The sequence below is a fragment of the Ursus maritimus genome, unplaced genomic scaffold (genome assembly GCF_017311325.1).
Source record: "Ursus maritimus isolate PB19 unplaced genomic scaffold, ASM1731132v1 scaffold_4, whole genome shotgun sequence".
NCBI classification, from domain to species: Eukaryota; Metazoa; Chordata; class Mammalia; order Carnivora; family Ursidae; genus Ursus; species Ursus maritimus.
Genome location: NW_024426552.1, coordinates 46,334,908 through 46,355,927, shown reverse-complemented (window position 1 = coordinate 46,355,927; position 21,020 = coordinate 46,334,908). Strand labels below are relative to the sequence as shown.

The following is a 21,020-nucleotide window of genomic DNA, read 5'->3' as shown; positions in this document are numbered from 1 at the left end:
TAACCATGGTAGGTGGTTCTTTAAGAATGATGTGAAATGTGAATCAAGCACATCAAATGTCGGTGCTTGTCTGGTTGTACTGTATGAGTCAGTAGAAAGGGAAAATCCTTGGCGTCCTAAGGAGGACGTCTGACTATCTCACCATGGCCCAAACAGATGGCCCAATTGATCAAGGCAGCACCAGGACACCAAAGCAATATTATTGTACAGGGCTAGACACGTGTCCAAGGATAGCGAAAGGTACAGGAACATACTCACTTATACTTACCCTCCACAAATAAGGCATTTGACAACATTAACTTGGTTAAGGAGGTGGGAAGTGAATTGATGATAAAACATAAGACATTTGCCACACCCAGCAGCCCAAAGAAGAAATACATGGTGAAATGATGCCAGCTCAGGAGTTCAACCCACTGGCCCTCTTTATAGTCATATAAGGCCAAGTGGGGCCCTCCAGTAATAAATTGCTCTCCAAGCATGCCTGCAAAGGAACATATCACAGTTTTAGCAACCCTCTCCATGACTTCACAAAGAAAGCAGAAAGATGCAGAATTAACTTCACATGGCTTAGTCAAATCTAATGATGCTGATTCTTCTTTCTGGGCTGTTCCCGAACAGCTAAGTACTGGTGCTTTAGGCTGCTTTTATAGGTTCAAATACAGGTTTGGATGATCAACTTTTAGTTAAAGATAACCAATTTAGTAAAGCAGCTAGTTATTTCAGATCTTCAGAGCTGATCATTTCAGTTCTTCATAGTCCTCTGATCAGTTCCACTGATGGTCTTAGTTCCCGTTTTCATCTAATGACTAGATAAACCCTACAAAGGTTGATTACTTCCTTCTGACACATCATGCGTCTTTGGGTAGCTGCCAGGAAGTGGAGAGTTGTACTTGATTCAGAATCAAAATACTAGAGTTCAGCTTTTCCCCAATTAGGGATAACTGAGCAAACACAGGTTATAGCGCATGATCTAGTCAGTTACAGGAACAGTAAAACTTCCTTTAAAATGCCGCCTTATGTGTCGATCTACGGAATTTGGCAAGGCAATTCCTCTCTTTTGGAAATGGTGGTTCTGTAATTTCGTGTCCATAACAAAGACGTATTGCCATGAATAAAGCATGAAGAAATCCAAAGGCAAATGAGAGAGTTCTGCCTTTCACAAGGGAGAGGCTACGGTGGAATTCTAAAACCACAGAAAATTTCCACAGAATCTTATAGTCAATGAAAGGCCTTAGAAGTCATCTGGCCTAACTTCCCTTTTCAATTTAGGAATCACACAAAAAGGATGAGTGTTGAAAGTAAGGTCTTCTTCAGCCTGACACCTCTGTACAGTCTCACCAGCAGCAACAACCTCTGACTGAGGTTTTCCCACAATAACTTGATTATTCTAGCATCATTTTGAAAAAATGGTTTCTGACAAAGTTTACTCTTTCAGAGTAAATGATATAAAATTATTTCAGAGGTTCCAACTAATTCAATAAAGGAAATTTGCCTTGAGTAGGCAGGCAAGTTAATACCTATGACTGACTCATTAAGGAATAGGCCTTTGTATAAACATGAAGTGTCACCTTCTAACAAATGATATCAGATAGAAATTACAATTAGAATATGTGTTCAGAGATATTTTTTAATAAAAATTCATTTTAGCAATTTCTTGATTTGATATTTAATTTCCTCTTTGTATATAAAAATACCCAAAAGGAGAAAACAGAACACAGAAATGGTCCACTCACCAGTGATAGCCATGCCAATTATTACAATTCCCTCAAAAATTTCTATTCGTTGGAATAATGCTTTGGAGCCAAGGTAGGAAGTCCGTTTGTGCTTTTTGCAGGCATACTTCAGAATGCACTTGATGGTCCACCAAATACCCATGATAATGAAGAAGGTTCCAGGGAGGGCATGACCTTTGAAACTCCCCATGTCTACCAAGATAAGAACATATAGAAGATGAAGATATTTTGTTTCCAGAACTTAGCCAAAACATCGCTCATTCTCATAAAATACACTATTTCTTGATGATTATGGATATACCGTTGATTTAAGAGGAGTCAATATTACTGTCAATCACTGCAATACCAACAATACCAACAAGAGAAAAATTCATATTCATTGAATGCTTACCTTGTGTTAGGCACTATGTCAAGTGTTTTACACATAATCTCTACCCTAATTTTTACAACATACCCATTTTCAATTGGGACACAGATTTAGAGAGATAAGTGACTTGCCCAAATCTCACAACTATTAAGCAAGTGTTCTGTTGTTTTTAATAGGGAGCTCATGGATTTCTTAAAATGATAGCCTGTGCAACACCATATAGTTACACTTTAAGCATATTTGGAAGAAAGTAATATGAAAGTTTTACCTGTATGTTTAAAACTTGAAATGATATAAAATTGCCTATAATTTTTTAAGTAATTTCAAAGTATCAAGCATCAGAGTATATAAAAGATACCATTAGTGCTCATCAAATATTCAAGTGCTCCTCTACAGACTTTTCCCAGCCTCTTCTCCAGGTGACTCAAAACCATGTTCCTAAACAGTATGGAGGTACCTCAAAAAGTTAAAAATAGAACTACCTTACAACCCAGAAATTGCACTACTAGGTATTTCCCGAAAGGATGCAAAAATACAGATTCAAAGAAGTCCATGCACCCCGATGTTTATAGCAATATTATCAACATTAGCCAAACTATGGAAAGAGCCCAAGTGTCCATCGACTGGTGAATGGATAAAGAAGATGTGGTATTTTTTTTACAATGGAATATTACTCAGACCTCAAAGAGAATGAAATCTTGCCATTTGCAATGATGTGGATGGAACTAGAGGGTATTATGCTAAGTGAAACAAGTCGACTTAGTCAGAGAAATCAAATACCATATGATTTCACTTATATGTGAAATTAAAGAAACAAAACAGATACACATAAGGGAAGGGAAGGAAAAATAAAATGTGATAAAAACAGAGAGAGGGGCAAACCATAAGAGACTCAACTATAGAAAACAAACTGAGGGTTGCTGAAGGGGATGGTGGGATAGGCTACATGGGTGATGGGCATTAAGAAGGGCACTTGTGATGAGCACTGGGTGTTGTATGTACGTGATAAATCACTAAATTCTACTCCTGAAACCAATCCAACACATATGTTAACTAACTTCAATTTAAATAGAAACTTCTGAATAAAAGATTTTATTATACCTAAACAAACAAACAAAAACCATATTTCTAGTTCTGGTCAATGGACTATGGCATTTGTCATTTCCAGGCTGAGTGAGTTAAGACTCACTTATGACCCCTTTAACTCTCCTTTCTCCTGCCTTGGCAATCTTGGCATGGCTTATCCACAACATAGTGGATGGCCAACCAGTCTGCTTCAGATTAATTGTGCTAAGTTATAGAACCTTTAAGGCTTACAGAGTTTAACCCAGCCTATCCAGATGGATACCAAGCCAAATCAAATTGTTTACACAATTGTTACGTTTACATGGTACGGCAAATAATAAAGAGAAATACCCTCCATTTTTGGTCAGTGTTACAGAAAATCAGTCTTGAATTATATGAGCAGCACTTTGTTCAAATGTACTGTACCATCAACAGAATAATGAAGACAGAATGCAGAATCATCTTTATGAATCTCACACAGTAGGCCAGATGTAGGAGAACTGATGAAAGGAGATTTCATGTTTCCCCTGGCTCAGCAGAGGGCTTTATCTCCTTATATCCCAGTGGCTACTGGGCATCTCAGGTCAGGGAAGACCCCTTTGGGTTACTTTCACATCCTTCACAACTGTGAAGTTTCAAGGGGGAACTATGAAGTTAACCCAAACAGTAAAGGTCTGTTAAATTTCCAGTCAAGCCCCCAGGCGGACATTTTGGAACACCCCTGAATCATCCAAACCTTCTGGGAGACTCTGACTCAGTATAGTTGACTCTTGAACAACACAGGGTTGAACTGCTCCAGTCCACTTACATGCAGATTTTTTTACAGTACATACTGGAAATGTATTTTCTCTTCCTTAAGATTTGCTTCATAACATTTTCTTTCCTCTAGCTTACTTTATTGTAATAATACAGAATATAATTATATAGCATACAAAATACGTGTTAATTGACTGTTTATATTATCAGTAAGGATTTCATTCAACAGTGTCACTAAGTTCTCCTGTTTGTCTTGGTTTATGAAGGCACATAGTATTGAAAAATGCTTTTATGTGGGATTGAAAAATACATCCAGACTATAAATTATTTGTATTTTTCTGGAGAAGAATCTGATATGTTTTAAGAAGCTTGGAAGGATTTATATTCCTTGGTACAGGAAACCCATTTCCAGGAATTATCCTAAAGTTATAACTGGAAATACAGGCACCAAATTAAAAAGATACATTGTCTAAAATCAAGAGAATGATTTAAAAAGTTTTGCAGCCACTTAAAGTTTTCAAATAACTTAAGTAATAGGGGATATATTTAGTGAAAAGAATAGCATTTTTCAAACCTGAGAAGGGGCTTTGGATTCAGGCTGACTAGATCTGAATCCCAACCCTACTATTTGCTAGCTACGTGACTTGGGCAAGTTATTTAACTTCTCAGTGCCTCTGTTTCCTTTTCTGTAAAATGGGACAAAGAACAATACCTACTCCTAAAATTAAAATGCATTTCTCCAAAGCAAATAACCCACAGTAGTATTAAATAAGCTTATGTTATCCTCAACCCACCTCTAACTAGAACAAAAGTAAAATTAAATGAGAAATTGTGCTTGGATAATAAGTGCTGAAAAGCAACAAGCATCTATGTAATTCTCTTGGCAATCATTCATGTAGTGCTTGTAACATTTCTCCTGCTATTGTTACTAAGGTTACTGCAGTCTTCTGTAGTTTTTTAATTCCTTCGCTGTATTTAAAGAATAAGCTTCTTGAAAGCAAGGACCATAAATCTATTCTTTCTACCCACCCACCCCATAGAGCCTGGATAGCATCTTATACACTATAAAGTTCTAAATTAACAAGAGTAACTAAGGCCTTCTTATAAGATCACATATTTATAGAACATCTCTACTCTGATGTCTCAAACTTCACTCATACTCAACATACCCACAAATAGAACTAATCATCTTATCTATCCACCCACTACCAGGAAATAATTTTTCCCTACTCACTGATTTTGTTAACACCACCACCATTCACTTAACTTGCCCAAACTCAAAATATGAAAATCATCATAGAGGCCACTTATGTCTCTGAAAATTAATGGATTATTAAGACCTATTGCCTCCACTGCCTTATATCAACACTCCCTCCCCAAATTTGGCTGACTCCCCTTGCTGTTTCAATTTCATCTGCTTAGGGAAATCCTCCGTGATGGCCCAGAGAGAAGACCCTCTTATACCTTCTCAAGGTACCCAGTTCTTATTTTAATGGGTTCTTTGTGTGATTCGTTTTGAAGGTCTGTCCTCTTCATTAGCCTCTATGTCCATCACTATTGAGAGCCTGTGTAGCAGTCAACTGGGACCTCAGAGATTAGGAGCCTGGGCTAGCCTTCATTTTTTATGCCCCAATAAATTGAAAAAAGGAAAAAAATGCCAAACTCTTTCCTCAGAGTTACAGAAACCATGGTTGCTTTTCAATGCTTAGATTTACCTAATAAATACCTTCAACACACATGTAAAACATACTGCCTATGTTGGAGCTACCATGAAAACTTAAATTTGGGGCCCTTCTTAAATGTTTGGCTCCGGCCAAATAATCTTCCTGATGCACCTCCATGACCAGCATTATAATAGGTTCCTGCTGCCCCAAAAACTAAGTGAACCAATATATCTCAGCACAGCCACTGGGATGTGATAGGGAGGCAATGTAAATAAAGGTTGTTGAAGAGGGATATGAGGTGATCAGGTAGGGGAAGAAATGAGGCATTGCTCCTACCTCAGTTATAGAACTCCCGACTTTAGCCTTTTATTCTGAAACAGTGTGATGGCTCAATTGTTTTCTGTTTAAAAAAACTCAAAGAAAATGAAATCAAGGGCGCGTGGGTGGCTCAGTCGTTTATTGGCTGCCTTCGGCTCAGGGCGTGATCCCGACGTTCTGGGATCACATCAGGCTCATCTGCTGGGATCCTGCTTCTTCCTCTCCCACTCCCTCTGCTTGTGATCCCTCCCTCTCTGGTTATTTCTCTGTCAAATAAATAAATAAAATCTTAAAAAAAAAAAAAAAAGAAAATGAAATCAAAGCAGGCTTGCTGTATTTGCCTGGCTAAGGGACCTAACAGACCCAGTTGCTCCTGGCAATGAAAATGGTATTCAGTTTATTTCACTTCCATTGTGGAGAGGAGAAACTGCTCAAATCCTCAAATATCACTTCAGTGTGATCTCCGAGAACACCATTATCCATAAGTCTACATTTTATTCCCTGCTCTACTATTGCCTGAGGTTGCAATTTAGGGCTCATTAAAGCCACGTAGTCCAAGTTTGAGCCAGTCTAAATCCAAAGACCAGACACGTTCCCCTTGGAAGGAGAATGCAGGACTTTTCTCACCCACAGAGCAAATTATACTTGCCAGTCAACCAGCAGAAACCTCAGGAAAATCACCAGAAGAGGAAACAAAAAGGTCTTTCCTCCACATCTTCCTTGCCTGATCTTGCCAGTTAAAATCATCTCATGGGGAACGTCGTTCACCCAGGCCGGAAATGGTGGGCTGCAAGATTCAATCACCAGCTTTCAGCTGCAATTTATCCTAAAAACTCATACTCCTCCCCCAGCCAAAAACAACAACAAAAACGCCTCTATTCCTAATGATACCAAACATCATCTTCTGGGCTAATGACAAGCAATGACTCCTGATACCCTTTTGACCTCTTTTTTTTCTCACCGTCCTCCAAACTTACATACTCATCCACCCCCTAAAGGGAAATCTTTTTGAACTCTAGTACTTAGAGATAATATTGGACAAATCCCAAGATCTAACTTAGGTGTCAGGTGTTAATTCCCAGTGTTACAGCCACATAAATCACAGACCAGGCCTGGGCACAGAAAGAGGAGAGAACTCAGAATAGCTCACAGAGATTCTACAGTGTTCTTGATGGAATCTCAACCAAATACTAACTTCAATATAAAATGAATGCCATGGGGAAAACTTGAATTAAAATTTCATCTTGAGCCACCACCAAAATAAAGTATTCCTAAATATTAGTGACTCATTTCAAGGCACATTTATAAATCCCAGTGCACTAAACAAATTTGAACTATTTCTGGAACTTCACTTTACCATTTGCTTGAACACTCAAAGCAAAGTATAGACAAGCATTTGTAGCTTTAAAGTTCTCCATCACTCCATATCAGTATATTTTCTACCAAATTTCAACTATTTCAAAAGAATTTTCTTAGTTAAATTATCCTTACCTTCACACTTTCCTCAATGTCAAGTCCAACTCAATTCTCTTCTCCCAAGAACTTATAATGGTTCCAGCTTCAAGAAGGAAAAGCAGATACTGACTGGTCTAAATCTAATTACTCTCCTTCTTAGAGACTAAACCAATGTGCTTATGTTTTTCCAGCATGAAGGCAACAGATAAACCTTCAGAATATGTCACAATGCCTTCATAAATGTAAATCTTGGGGCCACACCCTTTTGAAATCCTACTTCATGTCCAAACATTGTGCCATAGAGTAGTTCCCAAGAAGACTCACCTTGCCACCCACCCACATGACCACTAGCCTCAGACATGTGTTCCCTGCTGTGAGAACCAAAACCCAATAGAGCATGTGTGATCATTGCTATCTCTTCCAGGTCATCAAGATGGACAGAAGACAAGGAGAATGGTGTGGCAGCAGCAACATAACAGAGCAGGTCCAATAAGTAATATGAAGACAAACCATTTCCTAATATGCAGTGCCTCAAGCAAAAGACTGTCACAGGGGCTAGGGTTGGAGTCATAGCCAAAAACCAAAGTTATAAGAATGAGAAAAGGTGATGGAACAAACTTGCTGTAGTCGTCAATGAAGCTCACTTGCCCTCAAGAAATACACAAAGTGGTAGAGAGACAAGTGCATACATTATTCTAAACCAACATGAAGTTTACACAGAGTGAAATGGGAACAAAGAAGCAGCAGCAGTTTGACTCTAACCTGAAGAACTAGCAGCTGTTCTCTTGTCTATATATATATATAAGTCTTATTTCCCCTCTCAAAGATGGTGAGCAAGGGCCATACCCTCTAATTAGCACTCAATAAATCGCCAATGAATGATGGGCTTCTGCCTGGAACTCCATCACCCTGAAACACTGACCTGGGCGGCAACCAGAATCAGAAACAGCTGACGTGGTTAATGAAATGCTGATTCTTGAGACCCACTTCAGATCTACTGAATCAAGCATCGGGGGAGGTCCATAAACCTGCATTTTTAATGTGCACTCATCCGTTGTTTTTTTATATTCTTAAATTTTGAGAACCAAAGGTCTGGACTATCTGGAGACAAGCAGAATGACACCAAGACACTGAGACTTAAATGTGACTTCCCTATCACCATACCCCAGAAGCCATTTGTCTCCCATCAGTCTCATAAACCCTGATGGGCTTATTCACATGAGGCTTCATATTGGGCAGAGGTGGGTGGCTCAACAGCTGCTCCTGAGGCCAGAATGATTCCAGAAGAAGACAATAACCATTCTACAGCACTGCCGTTCTGTTCTATTTTATTTTATCATACATTATTAAGATATTTTATTTTATTTTGATCTCTTTTATACCCCAGCCTCTTACACCCATACCGCTATCAATCTTTAAATACTAAAACCACCCATATCACATGGGTTATTCTTAACCAAACATCCAGAATGACAAACAGAACTCTACACTTAAAAAAAACAATGACACAGGATGATCCAATCCAAAGACATATGTATTAAAAAATAAAACCAACAAACAGAAAGTAAGAACAAATGTCATGTTGAATCAGCTGTCTGTAACAAACTCTTCAAAGTAAATAGAAGCTTGGACTGTTTCTGTTAGTAGGGGTGTATCTGAGATGGGAAGAAAGTTAGCATTCATGGAACATCCACTTCAGGCTAATAAATTCTCATGAATCTGTTCATTATTTTGAGACAACTCAAAGAAGTATTATTATTTCCACCGTAAGTATGAGGAAACTGAGACTCCAAGAGATTTGCTGACCTACTCTAAGTCAGAGTTAGTTAAGACTAGAGCCAGGATTCCAAGGTCCTTATATATCTGATTCCAAATCTCAGACTCTTCCCCTAGGTAAGTGCAAAGACCAGAAAACGTTTGGGAATGAACCCAACAGTATTCATTAAGTTCCTTTGACTAGGTTAAACACCATAAGGAAAGAGCCTCTCCTGGGACTTTCTACCATTGAGTTGTCTGTGCAGGTAAAGTAACTGAAGCTCTGCACGTAGCCTGAATATTTATTTACCATTATTATAGTCAGAGTCAGAGTGCACAGGGATGCCAACCAAAAGGAAAGCTGGTCTGAGTAGTCTGCAATGACTTCACTTGACAAAATGAAGGTGCTAGAGATAAGTATCAGTGATGTGGTAAGAACCTAACGAAATTATTCTATGGTTCCCAGCTTCATATTGCTTCACAATTCAAGTCAATGAACAATAACCGAGTACTACATACACATCTAACAATCTGCTCCAGATTATAGGGAACTCCATCGTGAGCAAATATATCTATTCTTCATTGCTGTTATAGCTCAGCTGGCAAATGTTCTCCAGTTTTAAGGACCCAGATGATTAGACTGGGCCTGCCAGAATAATCTCTTCATCTCAAGGTCATTAATTTTATCACCTCTGCAAAATCCTTTTTTGCCATGTAAAGAAATATATTCACATGTTCCAGGAATCCGAATGTGGTGGGGTGAGGACATTATTCTGTCTACAACAGCAACACATACATGTTTACAGTTTGGCAGAAGAAGGCAAAAACATTTGATTACGATACCAAGGAGAAGAGTCAAGATTTATGATAAAGGAATAAACTACTAAAGGTATGCTGAGCCCCTTCATTTGATTTAGAGGAATAAGAAAGGCATATGGCAGGATCCTGTAAGACTATAAGGACCATTTGAGCTGGACTTTGAAGATGATTAGAATTTTGAAAGGTGGAGCTGAAAGAGAAGAGCACTCTAGACATAAGAAACAGCATGAATAAACTCATGGTGGCAGAAACTTACAGGAGATATTGAAGCCACTTCTACCGTAGGAGTAGAACACAACCGAAAATGCACCTGGAACCCCTACATATATGGGAAGTTGGTAAATGGCAAAAGTAACAATACAAATTACCAATAGGTAAAAAATTTAATAGTCTTTTTAAAATTGAGTCTCTCATAATGAATAAAAATCAAACTAGATTCCTACCTTTCACCAGATTCAAAAATAAATTCCAGGTGGATTAAAGACCTAACTGTGAAAATAAAATTTTAACATTTTTAGTAGAAAATATTTGAAAATATCCCTATGACCTTGGGATAGGAAAGGATTTTTTTAAACAAAACACAAAAAAGTAAAGTAATGAAGGAGAGGACTGATAAATTTGACCTCTTCAAAAAGTAAAGTTTTTAGGATGCCTTGGGGGGCTCAGTTGGTTAAGCGTCTGCCTTCAGCTCAGGTCATGATCTGATTGAGAATGAGTCCCACATCAGGCTCCTTGCTCAGTGGGGGGCCTGCTTCATCCTCTGCCTGCCACTCCTCTTGTTTGTGCTCGTTCTCTCCTTCTCTCTCTCTGACAAATAAACAAATAAAATCTTTTTTTTTTAAAAGTAAAGCTTTTATATGTGAATGGCAAAGAAGCATAGGAAAAGATGCTCAATATCATTAGTCATTTGGAAAATGTTAATTAAAATAACAAATACCAATACTCATCCACCAGAATGGTTAAATTTTAAAAGACTGACAATACTGATGATACTGACAAGGATATGGACCAACTTACGCACTCTAAGTGGGAACACAAAATTGTACAGCCCCATTCAAAAGCAGTTTGTCACTTCTTATAAAATTAAACATGCACTTACCATTTGACCCAGCAATCCCACTCTTAGGTATTTATCCAAGAGAAACTAAAATTATGTCCACACAAAGATTTGTACCTGGATGCTCACAAGGTTTATTCATAATAACCAAAAACACAGAAACAGCCCAAATGCCCATCAACTAGTGAATGCATGAACAAACTGATACATCTCTAAATAAGTTTCTTCATCTATAAAATCAGAGTGATATAAGTATCTATTTCAGGGGTTTCTTGTGAAGATTAAATAAGTATAATGCAAAGTACTTGAATGGAAACTGGTAAACAAAAAGCAATCAATAAGTGTTAGCTATTATTTGGCATCTGGAAGTTTTAATACTTTTTGTTGTTACACAAAATAGATTTAAATATTTTTTGCTGACAACTTTGTGGATCTACCATTCCATCCCTGAATACTCTATTTTAATAACTATTTTATGTGATATGGAAATGAAATTCTATCATGTGTAAAGGCCTCTTTCAGTTTCCCTGCTCCTCCCCTTCAATATGGGCCTTATCCTCATAATCTAAAATAGCTGCCAAAGCTCCAGCCATCACAATCATGTTCCAGGCTGCAGGAGAGAAGAAAGGGCAGAAGGAGTCTCTGTGTCTGCTTTTCAAAGAGTTTTATTGAAGTACAACTTACATGCAGTACGATTCACCCCTAAATTTTACAGAGGAAGAAACTGAGACAAAGTTAGATGAACTAAAATGTCCGAAGTCATGGAGATGATAAGCAATGGAACAGGGATTGATATTCAGCCCTGGGTCTATAGTGCCTCTACCACAACAGTACCATAAATAAAGTTAAATGACACATGGCAGATACAGGACATATTTGTAATAAATGTAACTGATGAACGTTGAGTAGTCACAATTCATTTGAGTAAATACCTAGGAGCATATCCTGGATTATATGATAAGAGTATGTTTAGCTTTGTAAGACACTGCCAAATTGTTGTTGTTTTTTTTTTTTTTAAAGAGGGAGAAAGAATCTTAAGCAGGCTCCACGCCCAGTGCAGAGCCCTATGCGGGGCTTGATCCCACGACCGTGAGATAATGACCTGAGCTGAAATCAAGAGTCAGATGCTTAACCGACTGAGTCACCCAGGCATCCCTTCTGAATTGTCTTCTAAAGTGTCTGCACCATTTTGCATTCTACCAGCAATGAATGACAGACTTCTTATTTTTCCATATTGTCTTTAGCATTTGCTAAAGAGTTGTCAGAGTTCTGGATTTTGGCCATTCTAATAGGTGTGTAGTGTTATTGCTGTTTTAATTTGCAGTTCCCTAATGTTATATGATGCTGAGGAGCTTTTCCTATGATAATTTGGCATCTGGATATCTTATTTGGTGAGTAATCTGTTCAGATTTTTTGCTCACTTTTTGAGTTGTTTATTTTCTCATTGTTGACCTTTAAGGGTTCTTTGTATATTTCAGATATTAGTTCATCACCAGATGTATGGTTTGCAAATATTTTCTCCCAGTCCGTGACTTGTCTTCTCCTTCTCTTAAAAGTGCATTTTTCAGGGGTGCCTGGGTTGCTTAGTCAGTTAAGTGTCAGACTCTTGATCTCAGCTCAGGTCTTGATCTCAGCTCAGGTCTTGATCTCAAGGTCATGAGATCGAGCCCCGCGTTGGGCTCTGCAGTCAGTATAGTGTCTGCTTGAGATTCTCTCTCCTTCTACCTCTGCCCCTCATGCTTGTGCTTTTCTCTCTTTCTCTTTCTCTAAAATTAATAAATAAATCTTTTTTTTAAAGTGCTTTTTGTAGAGTGGAAATTTTTAATTTTCATGTGATCTAACTTACATGTATTTTCTTTCATGAATTGTGTACTTGATATTGCATTTAACAACTCACCATCCTACCCAAGATCTCCCCATTAAGCATGATGTTAACTGTAGGTTTTGTGTGGATTTTCTATATCAAATTGAGGATGTTCCCCTCTATTCCTACTTTGTTGCTTTTCATATTTAAATTTTTTTCTTAAAAAAACAATGACAACAATAACAACAAAAAAAACCTAAGAAGGTGGTTTAGAGCCAGATAATAGAAGACTTTAAATGCCAGGTTAAAAAGTTTAAACTTCATTCTATGGGCAATAAGAAGCAACTGAATGTTTTGAGCATCAGAGCTTTTAAACTTTAAAATGTTTTGAGCATCAGAACTTAAAACTCTTCAATGGTTTAAAAGTTTTATTTAAAGATGTTCTAGTTTTATTTCAAGATGTCCAGAAAAGGTGACTCCTCCAACTCCTCCAGTAATCAATTCTGGTGAAATACAAATCTCAGTCTCCATTAACCCTGCTTCCTAACAAACTTGAACCTCTTGGAGTCCCAAAGAGGACGCAGAACTTTCATCAATCTTGATGAACTGTTTCAGCAAAGACAGGACTCCCAACCCAGCATTCGGCTACCCACTTACCCACCCACAAAAGAAAGCTACGTCACTGTGGTTCAGGGCAGAAGCATAGGCACCCAGTGGCCCACACTCGGTATTAAGTATGTACAGACAAAATGCAATGACCACACCTGAATCAACAATGTTGACACATTCCTTTGCATCACACTTTCTACCAAGGGAGTTGCTGTTGTCAAGGGCTCTATTGCTAAGGACATGTGGATGAATCCTTGGCCTATCTACGGAGAACACCTTGTAGCCTAATTCTCATTGCCTTGGTTGCCTCACTTCTTCTTAACCCAGCTTCCTGCATCCTGCTCTTCCCCTCCTTTTCTCCCTTCTGCCTATCACAACCAATTCTCAGAAGGGCAGCAGAGATGTGTCTGGATTCTAAGCAAATTGCCTTCCAGGACATAGCAACCACCTTGAGAAGGAGAGACACTTCAGGATCAGATTCCAAATTTTGGCTTGGTTTGGATTTCTGCGCGTGTTGGGGTAACAGACAGAAGGTAATCCATAGGAGCCCAGATAGCCATGAATATGTAAAAAGGAAATGATTTGCCAGCTAGGGCTAATGCATCTCTGAGTTCTTGAAGTTCACAGGCTTACAGCTGCACAATCATCCCATTCTCTACACCTCATCCGTGAGTTGCCCACTGGCGGATGTCCGTTCCTCTCCAGGCAAGTCTATGAAATTCATTCTAACCTGACTTTCCTCTAAAAACCTATTTTAGTTATCCACTCCCTCCTTTCTCCCTGCTGCCAACACACACACAAATATGATTTGATCTGGATCCTTTTCCCTTGGGGCAGGTTCAGGTATGGGGCCAGGGCTGGGGCCTCTAGTTTTTTCCCACTGTTTCCAACACACATTCATCCTTGGCAACCACCCAAATAACTAACCTTCACCCTGTGTCCGAAGGGACAGCGTGAGGCATTAGAGAAAACAAGTCGTTTTTAATCTGAGGAAATCTGTCATGCCCTGGGCTTTTGGTAAATTGCTGGCTTTGTGGAAAAGAAATTCCGTTTTCTTTGGAATAAGTGCCTCTAAGGGTGCTCAGACATACGTATGGGAACGATCGCCAGTGCTCTTGGCTGCCTGCTTATCCATTTATTCCCTTATTTCTCCATCTTTCCATGCGTGCTTTCAACAAATATTTATTGAACAACCACAGTGTGCCAGGTCCAGTGCTATCCATGGGGGACATGTGATGGAGTCAGAACCCTCATGTTAATCAGATGCCCAGATGATTCACATGCACATTAAAGTTTGAGAAACACTGGTCTAGGGCAGTATTTCTCAACAGCAGCACTAGCTGACATTCTAGGCCAGGTCATTCTTTGTGTGGGGAGCCACCTCGCACTGTGTAGGGTGCTTATTTAGCAACATTCCTGGCCTCTGCCTACTAGATCCTGGCAGTACTTTTCCCCCAGTTGTGACAGTCAAAAATACCTACTATGGACGCTGAGAAACAAACTGAGGGCCTCAGAGGGGAGGGGGGTGGGGGAATGGGATAGACCGGTGGTGGGTAGTAAGGAGGGCACGTATTGCATGGTGCACTGGGTGTTATACGCAACTAATGAATCATCGAACTTTACATTGGAAACCGGGGATGTACTGTATGGTGACTAACAGGATATAATAAAAAATCATTAAAAACAAAAAAAAACCAAAAATACCTACAGATATTGATAAAGCTCCCCTGAGGAGCAAAATAGTATCCCCTTCCCCAATTAAGAAGTACTGGTTTAGAAGACCCTAGGTCAAATCCCCCTAAACATAAAAAGGATTTTTTTTTCTTTTCTCTTAGGATAAAGAGAAATATAACAAATTTAACTGTTAACTATTGTATCAAATAAGTCCAACCGAGATTATGTACAGCTTTTTCAGAAAGATAAAGTACACATCATTGTAACCAATAAAAACAAAACATCATTTGGAAAAATGTTTGCAAGATTCCCCTGACTTTTTAGACAAAAATCTTTCAAGTTTGCTGTTTAATATTACTGTTAAGGAGACAGAGGAGCCTGACATTAAATATGACACACACGAGTCAAGGACTTAGCACTGGATGTCATCACTGTCAATTACATGCGGATCAGATACAAGCAAAGGGCTCTATAGAACACCTTCCCATCTTGAAAAAGAAGGTTATTGTGGTTATAATGCTCTGTGTCCATCCTCAAATAACGGAAGTGGTGGCAAGGGAGGAGAAGTTATGTTCAAATCCAGTGTATGGAAAAATAAATGAGTAAAATAAGCAGAAGCTGAAACCAGTATGGCGATATCTGAACATTGTACAGTTTTAGTTGGCGTATGGGAGGAACTGTCAGCAGAATCACTCTTTGGTCTTTCCATCTCTTGGTGTCAGGAAATTTATGTCTCACTGTTTATTTTAATTATTATTATTATTTTTTTAAATAGGCCCTATCTAGGAAATTATGACTCCTGGTTTTGAAAAGTGCCTCTGACAAGTAAAGAAAGAAACAAGATCATTTCAGCTACTGATAAAATAATGCGGAGCAATGAGAGAGCGCCCAGGCTCAGCTTGGGACGGTGGGGACAAGGGTTCCACTTCTGAAGTTCTGACCTAGGCTGGGCTGAGCTGAGCTGAAGGATCGAGGCTGCAGCAGGGAACGCATGTGACATGAATGAGGCCATTGGCCCATCCTGCCCTCAAATACATCCATTTTTACTGGTCGCATTTCACAGAAGAGGCGTTAGATATTTGGCAGCTTGACTGAACGTCTATCGCCGGTAAGTGGCGGAAGGCAGAAAAGGAATCCCGATCTCCGGGATACAGGTTGGCAATTTTCTCTCTGCAACACCAAATTCCCCTGTTTTCGTGTCCGGTTGTTGCTTTAACAAATTACCACAAGTTACGATCAAATGTAACATTGTAGAGTTCTGGAGGTCAGAAGTCCGAAATGGGTCTCGCTCAGACCTCATTCTCCGTTGCTGACGCCGACCCCATTCCTCTGTTGCCACTCATCCTTCTGAGTTGGATTCCCCTGCCTCACTGGTACAAGGACCCTTGGGATTACATTGGGCTGGGCTGGATAATACACCGGTGTCTCCTCATCCCCAATCTTTAACTTAATCAAATCTTCCGAATGTCTTTTCCCATGTGAAGGAAACCAGAATATGTCACCTCAAAATATGTCTCTTTGACATAAAAATTATTTTGAGCTGAAGGCAGTTAGGAATGCAGGAGAAGCTCTCTTTACTGACTAAGCACAGGAAATAAATTCCCCTTTCACCGGAGGCAGATGCTTATCAGCCCAGAGGTAGCATAGAGAAATCTGCAAACAAACCTTACTCCATTAGTTCCCTCCCATATATTTATCTTCCTACGGTTTGCTGTCCTTGGAAGCTTAAAACTGCTTGACTTTGTCCTGTCCTTTCTCAACAAATTTCTTGTTCTTTGCTAAAAATGCTCTATAAGACAGAATTCTAAGCTGCTGCCTGGAGTTATTTTTTGTTAAGATTTCTCCTGAGTGATGTGCACTGCGCATGTTAAAAAATTGTTTTTTTCTCTTATTATCTATCTTTCTGTTAAAGAGCCCCAGCTGAAAACCTAACATGGGTAGAGGTCAACTTTTGCTACCCTGACACACGTAAAGTAACATCTTCTAGGTTTCTGGAGATTAGGGCGAGGGCATCTTTGGGAGGCCAAAGCTTACCACACCCCCTTAGGAATGCCAGTCGCAAGAAGGGCTTCTGATAATCATAAAAACAAATTTTTTTAAAAAAAATCGCTGCCAGTGGGGAAGAAGAGAACAGGAGTAGAAAGAGGCTTCGGTGTCATTGAGGGAGGCTCAAATGCATAGTGCATCTACTTCTGATCCTGGCTGTCCATCCAATCGCTTGAAAAGACAACCAGTGCCTGGGAGGCAACTCCTAGAGCTTCTGCTTCAATTAGTCTGAGCAAACCCAGGCATCAGCAGCTCAAAATTCCCCAGAGGGCAGAGCACCTGGCTGGCACAGCGGGGTCAGCATCGGACTCTTGGTTTCATCTGATCTGGTCTTGGGGTCATGAAACTGAGCCCCGCATCAGGCTCCACAAAGAGTCTGCCTGGGTTTCTCTCTCCCTCTGCCTCTGCCTCTGCCTCTCCTGCCACTTCTAAAATAAATAAATAAATCTTTAAAAAATAAATAAAATTCCCCCGAAGAGTCGAAGAACCCAGATTCTGGAATCAGCCTGCTTGCACCCAATGGCCAGATCCATCACTGTGTGCTTCACCGGAAGCATATTATTTAACTTTGCCTCAGTTTCTTCCATAAAATGGGAACGATGCTATTAATAGAACCACCTTCTAAAGCCAAGGCTAAACGGACATTACGCTGGTAAAGTTCCTGCAGCTTAGTAGGCACTGCGTAAATACCTCAAAGCTCCCAGAGGGCCACCTGGGACTCCGCAGGCTGGAACCAGTGTGATTTCTGTGTGTGTCTAGGATGTGAAGAGTGGGGTTGGGAGGCACGGCAGGCACCATCTCCCTGGACTGTAATGGGCTCCGGAAGTGCTAACCCCAACGTGCGGAGGGAGGGGCAGAGGGTGGCAGCAGAGTTGCAGGAATGCGNNNAAATTAGACAAGTGAATAAGAAGAAACAACCAGAAAGGCTGGAGTGAGGGGGGGGTGGAAAAGGTGTGGCAGACCAGGAAAAACAGGAGGAATGCTAAGGGCTGTGTGATAGTGATCAAGGTTTCACTATCTGCTAGAGCTGCCACTGCAAAACATCTGGGGAGCCAAAACACACTTAGAGCGTCTGGTTCCCACCCAGACCGATTAAACCAGAATCTCTGGGAGTGAGGCCTGAGAATCTTTTTTTCTTTCTTTCTTTCTTTCTTTCTTTCTTTCTTTCTTTCTTTCTTCTTCTTTTTTTTTTTTTTTCCTTTTGTAAGCTCTCCGGATGATTCTAGTTAGCCAGAGCTGACAGCGCCAGGCCCTTCTCCTATGCCGACTGTCCTAGGTTAGTCAGCCTCACCACCTGCAGCATGAAGGGAGGGGAGAAAGGCTCACAGTGACTGGGTTGCTATTATGTGCCAACACACCCGACACACACCAATTAATTTAACCCCCATAATTATTATCCCCATGTTACAGACAATAATAAAGTGGTGCATTTCATAAGAATTGTAATGCAACTCACAACAGTATCATGACTGACCCAAGACTCAACCCTATGTCTATGTCCAAAAGGGACAAAGGAAGAAAAATGACCATTTAGAGCATCCACCACTCTCAGAGTCATTTAGAATCCTCTCAATTCCATGAGGAAGCATTTTGCTCCCCATTTCACGTTTAACAGGACAGAGACTTGAAAAGCTAACTAACCTGCCCAAGTCACCAAGCTTGTAAATGGAAGCACTGGAATCTTGACTCCAGCCTGTCCACTTCTGATCCCCATCCTCTTTCCCATCATTCTGCTCTCCACGCCTCAGAAGCTAGTTGTACCAACCGTAACAAGAATCATTTACTGAGTGCTGACTGTCTCGAATACTGTACTGAGAACTTCATATGCATTCCCCATGGAAAAATCAAGTAAAATGACCATGACGTAGAAACAAAATAGCTAATGTACCAGGTAAGGGCTTGCAGCAACACCTGTGAGGGTGAGAACCAGAGCTGGTGTGGCCCTACCCCTGACCTGCTGAGTCAGAATCTGCATTTTTTTAAAATATTTTTTTATTATATTATGTTAGTCACCATACAGTACATCCCTGGTTTTTGATATAAAGTTCGATGATTCATTAGTTGCGTATAACACCCAGTGCACCATGCAATACGTGCCCTCCTTACCACCCATCACCAGCCTATTCCATTCCCCCACCCCCCTCCCCTCTGAAGCCCTCGGTTTGTTTCTCAGAGTCATAGTCTCTCATGTTTCATTCCCCCTTCTGATTACCCCCCCCTTTCTTTATCCCTTTCTTCCCCTACCGATCTTCCTAGTTCTTATGTTCCATAGATGAGAGAAACCATATGATAAGGAGCCAAGATGCCCTTCAAAGATGACTGGATTAAGAAGTTGTGGTCCATATATGCAATGGAATATTACTCAGCTATCAGAAAGAACGAGTTCTCAACATTTGCTGCAACATGGACGGCACTGGAGGAGATAATGCTAAGTGAAATAAGTCAAGCAGAGAAAGACAGAATCTGCATTTTAAGAAAATCCGCAGGTAATTCATCAGCACAGTGAAGTCAGAGAACACTGCTTCAGATGCTTTTGGTTCTGCTCTTTATCTCTCCGAAGAGTTGTTTTGGTAATGTGTAAGCTCAGCGCAAGGTTATCCATTTACCAGCGCTCGTGAGGCTCCCGTGAACTACACCAGGAAGCCACTGCCTGCTGCTTTGTGGTTTAAAATGCTGCCTGGGAGGGCGGAAGGCCCTGACACCCTCTCCCTGGTACAACTCTTTTTCTCTGAGTGTCCCAGGGTGTTGTTCTCGACATACACACCGTCGGACTCCAAATACCATCAGCAGGAAAGTCACTCCTTAACAGGACAAATTACCCTGAAAGTGAGATTTGCTAATAGCCTGTGAAAGCCAGAATGGGATAAAGCAGTGTTTCTCAAACTTGAGTAATATGCAGACATTTTAAAAGGAAAAAAAAAATTATTTCAAAGCCATTATATTAACCTAAATTGTTTCTTTTTGTTTGAGAGAGAAAGTGTGCATGTGTGCATGGAGTGAGGGCGGAGGGGAGGGATGCCCAAGGGAGAGGATCTCAAGCAGACACCACACTGAGTGCGGAGCCCAAGATGGGCAGCTCAATCTCATGACCTTGAGGTCATGACCTGAGCTGAAATCAAGAGTCCCATACTGAACCCACCAAGCCACCCAGGTGCCCTGACTTAAGTTGTTTTTATTATGAACTTTCTTAAATGGTAAAAATATATATTTGGACAACTATAAAAATAAAACCAATTTACAAATTAAATAAGCAAACGAATCAAATAAACTAATGCAAATCAAATATAACAGACGATTACTTTGCTAAAATAAATGGCCTTTCACAGACTGTTGCACTGATAACTACAGTGCATGTTCCTTTTGGTCCAGAATATGTATATTATTTCGTGCCTAAATTGACTCAATTTCTATTCAAATTAAATTCCACCAAAAGGTTGTTTGGCATGTTAAGTCCATATTTTTTATGCATCAATCCTTGCTAATTAAAGCAGTGCTTCCTGCCTGTCACAATCCTGAGTACAAATGTAAGCTCCAGCACTGACATCATAGGTTGAACCCTGATACAAGATACTCCTCCAGGTGATCTAGAATACGCTTCTATTTCTCAGCTCTTGTTGAGATGAAAGTGCAAAGTTAGATTACTATAATACAAAGTTTAAAGACCTCTGTCCCTGCTCAGAAGAACATGTCAGCAGATGTCTAGGAATTATCAACTTCAATTTGGGAAATGCTAGGATAAAGAATCAGGAAGAACTATACCTCAATAGCTAATGAGGGCAAATTCCTCTTTATATATATATTTCAGCTAGTAAATGCAGAAGAAATGATAGAATTTAGAATTTCACAAACCCTAGTGAACTAATAAATTCAGCCAATAATAAACAAAGATGGTTCACAC

The 21,020-nt window shown here is 39.9% G+C and overlaps 1 protein-coding gene across 1 annotated transcript in view; it reads right to left on the bottom strand.

Moving 5' to 3' along the window:
• Window positions 1–21,020, bottom strand: part of TMEM45A (transmembrane protein 45A) — a 64,946-nt gene that overhangs the window by 12,801 nt on the left and 31,125 nt on the right. The window contains exons 2-3 of the mRNA XM_008702014.2: window positions 1,734–1,925; window positions 269–481 (exon numbers count right to left, since the gene is read on the bottom strand). Coding sequence (XP_008700236.1) covers window positions 269–481; window positions 1,734–1,923 — 403 coding nt within the window. The 5' untranslated portion in view covers window positions 1,924–1,925. The remainder of the gene's footprint in view (window positions 1–268; window positions 482–1,733; window positions 1,926–21,020) is intronic.